At 47.2% G+C, this 11,485-nt stretch overlaps 1 protein-coding gene across 14 annotated transcripts in view; it reads left to right on the top strand.

Moving 5' to 3' along the window:
• The window catches only part of Dock9 (dedicator of cytokinesis 9), a 250,768-nt gene that overhangs the window by 214,072 nt on the left and 25,211 nt on the right, over nucleotides 1-11,485 (top strand). For 12 of the 14 annotated variants that reach the window (XM_026783249.1, XM_026783247.1, XM_026783246.1 and 9 more), the window contains exons 42-45: nucleotides 627-740; nucleotides 844-1,059; nucleotides 2,559-2,616; nucleotides 4,676-4,782. In XM_026783249.1, coding sequence (XP_026639050.1) covers nucleotides 627-740; nucleotides 844-1,059; nucleotides 2,559-2,616; nucleotides 4,676-4,782 — 495 coding nt within the window. Of the gene's footprint in view, nucleotides 1-626; nucleotides 741-843; nucleotides 1,060-2,558; nucleotides 2,617-3,337; nucleotides 3,416-4,675; nucleotides 4,783-11,485 lie in introns of all 14 variants that reach the window. The other 2 variants (XM_026783251.1, XM_013349321.2) reach the window with 1 other exon arrangement.

Here is an 11,485-nt window from a genome sequence, read left to right as displayed (position 1 = left end):
TGGCTGCTGGGATTAAAGGCATGCACCACCTCCTGGCCTGTATGCTGACTAGTGTGGCTGTTCTGCATTCTGATCTTCAGGCAAGCTTTGTTTATTAAAATACAAACGAAATACAGATCTCAAACGCCTAAGTTAAGGCCTTGCTATCTATAGACTCCAAAAAGGTCAGATTGCTCTTCGCATATTTAACGCCTGCATGTTCTGTTTTAAAAAAAAAAAAGTGCAAAGAACCTTCCATGTAAGCTCCAAACAAGCACTTGAGGGGAGAATAGGGTCATCCCCCCCCTTACTGCAGAGTGCAGTGGCTAAGTAGCAGTCCGAGTTGTGTGGATACTCCTCCTCTTGTTCTTCTGATTCACCTTTAACACTTCATGAGCAAAATACATTAGGAAGACAATCGTAAATGATTTTTGAAAGTGATTTAAAAAAGAAAGGGATCTCAGGCAGCCCCTGCTCCCCGCACTGGTGTGGGCAGCCCCTGCTCCCCGCACTGGTGTGGGCAGCCCCTGCTCCCCGCACTGGTGTGGTCCCCACCCCACGCATCCCACCTTCACACCAACTTCGTGCACGTCCTAATTGACTGTCGTCTGAAGGCAGATTGATGTGCCCGTGTTTCTGTCCCTAAGGTCATCATTTCTGTCAGCCAGCTGATTGCAGACGTGGTTGGCATTGGAGGGACCAGATTCCAGCAGTCCTTGTCCATCATCAACAACTGTGCCAACAGCGACCGGCTCATCAAGGTGAGTAGCTCCCCTTTCCCCTCCTCCCAGGATGTGTGCCAGCATCAGGGAGAAGGCTGATTAAAGTCGCGAGTCCTTTCTTCTCCCCCCCCCCTTCGTCTAGCACACCAGCTTCGCCTCTGATGTAAAAGATTTGACCAAGAGGATCCGCACGGTCCTGATGGCCACAGCGCAGATGAAGGAGCATGAGAACGACCCCGAGATGCTGGTGGACCTCCAGTACAGCCTGGCCAAGTCCTACGCCAGTACCCCCGAGCTCAGAAAGACGTGGCTGGACAGCATGGCAAGGATCCATGTGAAAAATGGGGACCTTTCTGAGGTAGGGGGCCCTGCCCGCCTGAGTTTCTGAGAAACAGCTATACTTGTTTCATTCTCTGAAGGTACTTTTGAGAAAAAGTATACCGTTAATCAAAGGAAGCCCGTGAGAACACATGGTGCCTTAAACACGTACTTCTGGGATTGGGGTGGTTCACAGTTGTCTGGGCATTTTGATCGCTGGAAACAGATGACAAGCGGACACCTGCATATTTATGTAGTCGCTTGCTACTTTGAAGTACATTTTCCTGCACCGAAACCTCCGTGGCTGGATCCCATGGTAGGATGCTGCTGTTACGGTAGTCGTAGGGCAGCCCGCTCTCCTGTTGTGGATGTGTAGCAGGTATTGAAACATTCCCGTCTGTTCAGAGCAGACACAGTTCTGTGTGTAAACAGCGTGGCTGGGAATAGGCGTGAGGGAGAAACCTCAGATCCAAGGCCACACGTTTCCTAGCTCTGGGTCATTGCACCGTCTTCTTTAACCCACTGTGACTTGATGGTGTCCTATGTAACATGAGAAATTCAAGGGAACCAGTGACTTACAAGCAGGTTCTGTGTTCCCGTGGACCCACCACTCAGGATTTGTGGCTGGACGCGTCTTCCAGTGTCACCACAGGGAGGGTGTGCCCTGTGACCGTGACGTCTCTGTGGCTGTTTACGTGATTAGGGTTCTGAGTCTGCAAGCTTGGTCACTGTTCATCACGGTATGCTGCCACATACGCGGTCCCTTCCTCTTCGCCATAAATGCAGCCTCGACTACGCCGTGGCTGTCATAAAAAGAAAGTCACGATAATGATTTTTCTGTAACTCTCAGAATTTAAGACTTTTTACAGGATTTCTGTGGCCCAGGTTTCTCATAAGCAGGAAGAGCCCTTTGCAGGTTCAGCTGTAGTCTGTGCTCACTCAGACCGCTGCTGCAAACTAGCACAAGCAGACACTTACCCCTGACGGTGGGGGAAACTCGAGGTCCCAGGGCTAGGTGTTGGGAGTGCTTGCTTTCTGAGCATCCCGGGGAGAACGTGACCCCCACCTCTTTCCTGGATGCTCCTGTTGCCAGCACTCCCCGGTGTCCGTTGCCTTGTGGGCAAATCTCTCCAGTCCGCCTCCACTGTCACACCGAATCCTCCACTATGGGTCAGTGATACTGAATTCAGGGCCCTCTCTCTCTCACACACACACAAAGAAAGAGAAAAACAAATGTTTAGAAACAAAATTGAAAGGAAAATTTTTTTAGCCCCTGAAATGTGGGTCTGGGAAGAAAACTTTTTCTTTAAATACTTCTTGTTTTGCGTTGAGACAAGTGGTCTAATTCTCAAAATGCTGATTTTTGTCTTTTATGGTAAAATACAGTAATGTAAATTTCCCTGACTTTTCAACTCCTAAGTGTCAGTTCCTGTGTGAGCCGCTCCGCTTCTTACCACAAAGCTGTTACTAATAGGTCTATTCTGAAGACACAGGTTCTAGCTGACGATTCTGAGCCCCTGTGTTTGTCTCCTGTGACAGGCGGCCATGTGCTACGTCCACGTAACAGCCTTGGTGGCGGAGTACCTCACGCGGAAAGGTAAGGAGTGGGGCCGTGCGGGCAAATCTGGAGGTGAGGAATTGCACGCACATGGGCTTGCTGGTTGCTTCATTCCCAGTTACGGCATTTGATTGCCTCCGTGGGCACAGCAAGATAGTGCCGGTATAAAGAAGAGAGCGTGTCCTGCTGTCCTGGCCTCACGTTCTTCAAGAAGCAGCTAACAAGCTTGGCATCCGGCCGTTCCTGACCAACTAATGCAGAGCCGACGTGACTTTATTTTCCCTTAAGATAATTTTCACCAGAACTGTTACCAATCAAGTGACAGTTCTAACGGGAATTTGTTGGACAGATTTTCTGGAATGCAGCCCTGTTGACTTTCGCGTGGGAAAAGGTCAGGGTACAAGTTAGGCTCTGTATTTGTGTGTTACACACTTGTTCCCATGAGTTCATTCATGATTCCTCCTGGTTAAACACCAGTTACTTGGGGCGTCCTTCAAGGGTGGCATCTTGTGTTCTGGAATACTGGGGTTCTAGGAAAGCCGGTAGTCTGCACGTGCGATACTGAGAACTATGAGTTCCTGGTCCAGGCTAGCAAGGAGCGGTTCTACAGGTTCTACGAAGTGAGAGGCGTGATCAAGGGGCAGATGCCAAGGGCTTGAAACGTCTCAGAGTCAGGATGAGAGAGGAAATAAAGGGGCCGTGCTCGTATAGTATTCCCTGCTGAGACATTTTACCGGGTGATGCATTTCCTCGTGTTTAGAAGCTGACCTAGCGCTCCAGCGGGAACCGTCTGTCTTCCTGTACAGCCATAACACGTGCCAGAGGAAGAGCTGGGGAGGTGAGCCTGAGGGTCACTCAGCTCCCAAGGGTCCCCATCCGCTCTGTTCACCTGCCGTTCAAGGGCTCTGGTGGTTTCTGTCAATTCTGCACTCTCCTATCACCAGGCTCTCCGTGTCTCTCGCAGCCATTGCTCTGTGCCACAGTGTTTGGTCAGCACGTCTGCTCTTCCATTGGCCTAAACACTAGTAGTCGATTTTTTTCATCTTAATTTTGTTGTATTAATGTATCCTCAAGTTCCCAGAGGAGAGCTTTACCTGGGGGATTCTCTGCTTTCCTTGTTGCCAGATCAAAGCAAGGCTATATGAGGACTCTGGTGAAAATGGCTACCTCGGGGTTGACTGGAAACCTGGACAGATGTCCGCAGGAATTGTCTCTGCTTTTTGCGTTCTGCTTTCTCAACGCCTGATTTCAGAATACTCTGCGTTTCTTTTTTCTAAACTCATGAAGGAGCACCTCAAACCAGAGTGGCCGAACATCTCAAATTCCTCTTCGTCTAAACACGTCACACAGCTGATGTTGAACCGGCTCTAACCTGTGTCCCGGTGTCCGAGCTGAGCTGTGACCCTTACCCCAGACACTGATCTCACTTAGGTTGTTAGCTGGGAGTATCAGATGCTGAGCCCCTGGAACTGTGGCTTTCTGGTTCCTAAACAGAAAAGGCTTCTCTTCTCCCAGGCAGCCCCTCAGCTGGCAGATGTGACTGTTGAATCATCTGTGTTGCTGGAGGCAGTCGGGAGGGCCCCAGTCCGAGTTGGGGGTTCTCCCCGGCCTGAATGGTGAGGTGACAAGCTGCTTGAAGGAGACTTTGTTTTGGGGCTGCTCACTTCTCTTCCATTGGCTTTGGCCACTTTCTTTTTCTTGGTGTCTGACTGTGGATCCTTTGACCAAACGCTTCCTCGTTCAGTTACCGCTGGCTTGACTCAGCTATGATTTGGCAGCCTATGGGTTCTTTGAAGATTGAATGGATTTTAATTAAGGTGGGTTAAAAGATTAAAAAAAGAGTTGAGAAACTGAGTGAGGCTGGTGAAGGTTAAATGTGGGGAAATGGATAGAGAGAAGACAGGCTGGCCGCAGCCTCCTGTGTGGACGCTGGGGCAAACATGAGGGTTCCCTCCTCAGCTGTTCGCTTCAGACGTGAAGCAAACTGAATATGGAGGGTAGGAGCATCCGGATTTCAACCGAGAAATGTACAGGGCAGGAGGAACCCAAGAGTTCCAGTCAAGTTGACAGCTCCCCCCTCTGCTTTCTCTCTGCCTAGGCATGTTCAGACAGGGATGTACTGCCTTCCGGGTCATCACGCCAAACATCGACGAAGAAGCTGCCATGATGGAAGACGTTGGGATGCAGGATGTCCATTTCAATGAGGTGAGTGCTGTGTCTCAGGTGGGGTAGGTACAGTCACATACCACATGGCATTCTGTCCGTAAGTGTTGTAATAGGAGCAGCAGGGCTGCGTCCCCGGCACCCGGCCGCCCACATGGCTAGCTCATGCCCCGAAATAATTACATGGAAACTGTATTCTTTTAAACACTGCCTGGCCCATTAGTTCCAGCCTCTTATTGGCTAGCTCTTACATATTGAGCTAACCCATTTGTAATAATATGTGTAGCCCACGAGGTGGCTTACCAGGAAAGATCTTAACCTGCGTCTGTCTGGAGTGGGAGAATCATGGCGACCGGCTGACTCAGCTTCTTTCTCCCAGCATTCTGTTCTGTTTACTCCGCCAACCTAAATTTATGCCCCATTAAAGGGCCAAGGCAGTCTCTTTATTTAACCAATGAAATTAACACAAAACAGAAGACTCTCCCCCATCACGTAAGAGATGCCTACAGTGTGGGGGTCCCGCCTGTATGACTGGTAACGTTGTAGGCACACTGTGTTAATGCTCCATGAGATGTTACTCCAGCAAGAGACTCGCCTGAGCCTGCTGGCCCCTGTGATTGCGCCAACCCAGAGCCCTTTTCCCACAACTGCTGCCTCTCCAGACAGCCGAAAGACAGCAGGCAAAGCTCTGCTGCCTTCCATTCTAAGCCAGGCCTCGTGTCTGCAGGGAAGGAATGCTTGGACACTTACGTCAAACACAGCACATGTGTCCCACACAGCTTAGGATATGTCCAACATAGCTTAGCCTTTCTACCAATATCTCTGGATCTCGAGTTTCATTACTTAATCTACCTTTAATTTTAATTAGTGTCTCTAATTCTAGGCACCTCCTCCCTGGCAGACAGGCAAAGCCCCAAAAGAGCAGGCTAGGTTTCTGACCAGAGCATCCCAATGAGAGGCCTGGATCTCGCCTCTACATGAGTGCTGAGGCCCAGGACCACCCTAGTCCATCTCTGCAGAGACTGTACAGCAGGCAGTTTCTGTAAACTTCATGAAACAGGACAACCTTGTGTATAAAGAGACAGCTCTGATATAAAACTAGGGATATGAACAAATATAAATTTTCTGTTTGCATTCACTCCAGTCTCTGTTCTGGGAATCTCTGCTTCAAGAACACACTTGTTTGCCTTCCTCCCTCCCCACAAACTCAGAAAAAAGAGTCAAAAGAAATCTTTTTAGTTCTGCCATCTTCTAAGGAAAAAGATAAAGTTGTCCAGTTCTTCATTTGGGGAGAAAGAGCCAACAAAGAGGAGTGCGTACCCTCTGCCTCCATAGAACTGTCTTTTCTTGACTTGGGGACCATGGTGAGGTAGCACACAGTTTACACTTCTTGATGGTTTCCATGCCAGAGAGAAGGGACCATCAACAAACACTTCCATGACATAAACAAGACCCGTAGACCCAGTTCCAAAAGTGTAGTCTAGACCCCTCTAAGGAAGTGTATAAGGCCCTTGCTGAGTGCCAGTACGATGCTGGATTTCTCACATGCATCACCTAAAACATGAGACAGGCTGAGTATACAAGACAGGAGGATCAGGCTTCCATAATCGAAAGTTCTTTGTGGTCTTCAGTGAAATGTAAGATGCAGAAGGGACTGGAGAGATGGCTCAGGAGTTGTTAGTGCTGCTCTTGCAGAGAACACAAGTTTTATCCAGAAGCTCATAACCACCTATAACTCCAGTTACAGGGAGTCCAACACCCTCTTCTGGGCTCCAGGCATTTTCACTTATAACTATGCACACACACACACACACACACACACACACACACACACACACACACAAAGCATAAAATCTCCTTTATGCCAAATATGGTTGCACTCTACTTTAAACCCAGTACTAGGGAAGCCAAGACAGGAGGTTCTCTGTGTGTTCAAGACCAGCCTGGTCTTCCTAGCAAGTTCTAGGACAGCCATAACTATGTAGAAAGATTCTGTCTCAAAAAAAAAAAAAATCAAACACCACCTTTTATAAAGGAGATTTTAAATGCAAAAAATTTAAGAACTGCTGTTATAAATTTTCTAGTCTTAAATGGCTCTCAAAATCAAAAGCTAAATATGAAAAAGAAGTTTAAATGTTAAGATAGGCTTAAGAGACTGCTCAGCCGTTAAGAGTCCTGACTGCTCAATCATGAGAACCTGAGTTCAGTTCCCAGTACCCAGCCCACACTGGGCAGCTCACAACCACCTGTGACGGACTCCAAAGGATCTCATGCCTTCTTCTGGTCTCTGTGGATACCTGCACTCGTGTGCATACACACATACACAAAGACACAGACGTGAAAAATTAGATCTTTAAAAAAAAATGTTAAGATAGATTTAACCGAGGTCAGTGAAATTTTCTAATTATTCTGGGGGAGAATAAGTTTTGTACTCCATAATATTTCGTGATTACTGTTTTCACACCATGGAATGCCTGGAGAGACTGGTTTCTTTAAACACAAGCATGGCCATGTTTTTAAGCCCACATCAGCCAAGGTGCCAGGTCACTCTCTGGAGCTCAGCATTTTGTTTGGAATTAGACGAGGAACACATCAATGCCAAGAACTTCCAAGGATTTGAAAGTCCAGTTTCCAGTCACTGGCCCTGCGGAACAGGAAGGCTCACTTTGCACATCTAGTGGAATCAAGTCTCAGAGTGAGGTGGTTATGAGAACCTGATGAATTAGCGTCTGAGGCCAAGTGCACACATCCCTCAGGGAAGCCTACGAACGGCGCCACTTCTGAGTAAGGGTTGGGCATGTGACAGAAAGGCTGCTTTATCAGCCGTTTTCAGAATATGGATGGGCCGCCCTGTCCTTGAAGCATAAGGTGGGTAAATCTTTAACAAGGTCCATAGTGCACGACGGTCTGTACCCATGAGGATGAGCCACTGCAGGGCCATAAAGCCCTGTTGTCAAGAGTCAAACTGACAGGAAGTAACCTGTTCTCAGTGACAGGGACGCAGAAACTGCTGTGTTGATCTTCAGGTTGGGTATCTCATGGTAAAGAGAGCTCTGGAAAATCTGTGAAGGAATTACAGGAACTGATGGGGAAGAAGCAAGTGTCGCAGTAATAAAAACCACAACCCCTTTACTCTTCTGCAGTAGGAGTGATTCGATACCTTCAGTGCTCTGACTCGACTAAAAATGCACATTAATCTTAGCAGCAGGCCTCAGACCTGATGAGTGTTTGGTTCATTTCTGCCTTCCCTGGTAAAGACAGAATGACCTCCAGGTGGCTTTGACTTACGGTGCTGGTGGCTGCCTCTGCCCCCTTCAAGTCCACCTAACCATCCCAGCTGCACCTAACTGTCCCAGCATTGACTACTCATAAAGAAGCCGGGCCTCTTCTGTACGCTGTGAGCAGTGGGCTCTGTGTATGTGCCCCAAGTTGGGTGCCAAATTTAATGAGTCTTGCCAGCTCTCAAATAATGACATGGACACTTCTTATTATGAAAGATTGGCCTATAGCTCAGGCTTGTTCCTAGCCAACTCTTATAACTTGAGCAATTTCTATTAGTCTATACTCTATCACATGGCATTGCCTCTCTTCCATCTTTTGCCTCCTGTTTCCTCTCCATGTCTCCTGGCATCTCCCATACTATCCACATGCCTAGATTCCTCCTTCTCTTTCTGTCTCTGCCCAGAAGTCCCACCCACATCTCCTGTCTAATCATTATTACACCAACCACAGCAATACACCTTCACACAGTGTACAAATACCCCACAACAGATGCATCTCACTGTGCAGAGTCACCGTTGAGTACAAAGAACACTGTATGGACTCACAGCAAGTCTCTGGCTTCCTTGAGACCAAATCATTTCTATTCTGAAACACCTGCCAGTAGCAGACAAAATATTCACATCCATAGGAGCCAGAGAAGTCAGCAGAAGAGTTGGTGGCTTTGCTTATATCTCATCCTAACTCTGGCAATTATAATCCCATCTAACCTCCTGTTCCTCAACTGCAAGTGTTCTAGAACCACCCGGGTGCCTGGTGTTCCTCCCTGGCACGGTGATTCTCCCAAACAGTGTTGGTGACGAGGAGACTTGGCCAGTGGAACTGGTGTGGTTGTTCTGTCCTTGACTGACATCTGGAGTGAGTGCTGGGCTACCTTGGCAGTGAGCTGCATGATGGAGATACCTAGAGAGGCAAAATGGAGTCGCACCATGGCTTCTGATGCTTCTTCCCACTGAAGGAGGATGTCTTGTTCACTGTCCCCTAGAACCATAACTGGAAGATGTCAGTCCCTGTGTCCTGAGAATTTCTATATTGACTTGTTGATTGGTCCACAAACTCACCGTATGTGTCTAGCGCTAGCAAAGGGGGCTCTGCAAGTAGGGAACTTGCCTTAAAAGCTTTCTCGTAATGTGGTAGCCCCCAGATGTCCGTGTGCTTAGGAGTTACTCGAATTCCTGTTCTGGTCTAGATGATGTTCTCTTGATGCTTCAGCCCCAAATTCAGTTAAGTATGTGTGGGACCCAAGAATCAGTATTGTTTTTAGATTTTAACAAAATTTTTATTCATGTGTGTGTGTACACCAGAAGAGAACGTTGGGTCCCCCAGGGATGTAGTTACATGGGCACTGACAAGCACGGGTGCTGGGAACCAAATGTGGGTCTTCTGGAAGATCAGCAAGTGTTCATATCCTCAGAGCTATCTCTCCAGGCCCTGGAATCTGTATTCTGACAGCTCCAGCGCTGGAATTCCAATGACTGCATCAGTGCAAGTGGGAGGTGTATATGCAGGGATAGGTCCGCCATTGTCCCAGCGGCTCACAGGTTCATATATGTCCAGACAGTGGATACCAGAGACAGCGCATGGCTTTACTTTAATTGATCTCATTGATTTCATCCCAAGATAGAACAAGCGACGTGTGTGGAGTTAAGCGCCCCGTGCAAACGCTTTCTCGTATGGGAATTAACCGTAGTGCATGTGCACACACAGGTGTGTGGAGGAACACACCAGTGATCAGTGTGACATTTCCATAGACAGGTGTTTGGTATCCTCAATTGTGTTAGTACGACACTCTTAAACAACGAAACTGACTAACTTCATGCTTTAAAACTTCCCCAGCGGCTTGTGGATTTCATGCACTGTGATTTCTAAGCCTACTTTAGTGCCATAAAACACGTGGTTTATGGGTTGACAGAGTCCACACAGCCAGTTCCTGTGCACATTGATGATCATAAGAAATAGCTTAGTGTTTGTTTGTCCAAGGTGGGAAACCCATTAGGCATGGCCACCGCTCAGGGTTATCACGATCTGCCCGTTGCATGGTTCCCTTCTGATTTCCAGGGGTAGTGGTTGCTGATTCAAAGCAAATAGAATTTCTGCTTAGAATTTCATGTGTATGATGCTCCAGTGTTTAGGTAGTATGTCTTAGTTTTATGACTTTTATAATTTTATATTGCCATATATGGGCTATTAAACTTAATTGTCCGGGAGTACATTTTTATCCAAAGCCTTCTCACTCCACGAAGCCGTAATTGTCTAGGTTTAGAAGTAGCATTAGTTTAAATAGTTTACCACAGACGCCCTGATGTTCAGTAGCCCACATTTGATGCCATGAGGATAAGGTTTAGGGTTGTTCGTGTATTTATTATTGTATATATGGTGCTTCGCCTGCATGTATGTCTATGCACCACCTGCATGTCTGTCGGATACCCTAGGGCAGAAATTACAGAGTCCGGGTCCTCCGGAAGAAACCCTGTGTTCTTAAGCACGGAGCCATCTCTCTAGCCCCTAGGTTTGTTACGTTTGCTTTTAGTTTGTTATTCTGCTTTTGTAGAATATTGTCATTTCTTTACAGTAAGAAATAAATTTGGGTAGATAGGTTATAGATCTCGAATGCCTCCTGACCAAGAAAAGGAGATAAAACAATGTTCAGTAGAATATAAAAATGCCTGGCATGTTCTTTCCTGGTTTGTGATAACAGTGCATGTGTTTTGGTGACGATATTCCCTATCATCCACTAATCTATTTGTTTTTATCAAACCCTGCCATTCCCAGCCATTCTGGGAAATCTCCTTGGTTGAATTCCATCTTTTTTTGTGCCAAATAGAACAGATTTTTCCCTAATGAACTTATCTGTGCCCTACTATATATACATTCCCTATAACAACATATACTACTTGAATTCAGGTTGTGTTTTTAAACCTCTTCCTGGTTGACTAAGCCAGAGTAAGATTGTATTTGAGTCTTAAATTTCTGCTTGGAAACACAGAAGCATGTGCACCCCTCCTCCAATAGAGATTTATGAAGTGGCAGAATCTAGGGCTATCTGAAATGTCCCTTGTGTGGAGAGGTGGTATCATTATAAAGTCAGCCATTACTTTCCACCCAACGCTTCTGTGTCTGTTGTAATAGTTAGTATATGTCTGTGTTTTCACGGCTCATACGTTTGTCTACACTTGGGACTGAAGAGATAGCTCGGTAGCCAAAACCACTTGCTACTCTTCCAGAGGACCCATGTTCTATTCCCAGCACCAACATGGTGGCTCACACTGCCTTTAACTCCAGTTCCAGGGGATCTGATGCCATCTTTTAGCTTCTGCTGACCCCACATGCACATGGTACCCGCCCAGACAAGCAGACACATGTAAGCCATTTTAAAAGATTAAATTACTAGCCGGGCGGTGGTGGCGCACGCCTTTAATCCCAGCACTCGGGAGGCAGAGGCAGGCGGATCTCTGTGAGTTCGAGA

The sequence above is a fragment of the Microtus ochrogaster genome, chromosome 17 (genome assembly GCF_000317375.1).
Source record: "Microtus ochrogaster isolate Prairie Vole_2 chromosome 17, MicOch1.0, whole genome shotgun sequence".
Lineage (NCBI taxonomy): Eukaryota > Metazoa > Chordata > Mammalia > Rodentia > Cricetidae > Microtus > Microtus ochrogaster.
The sequence above is the reverse complement of the archived record's forward strand: the minus strand, read 5'-3'. Positions and strand labels throughout refer to the sequence as shown.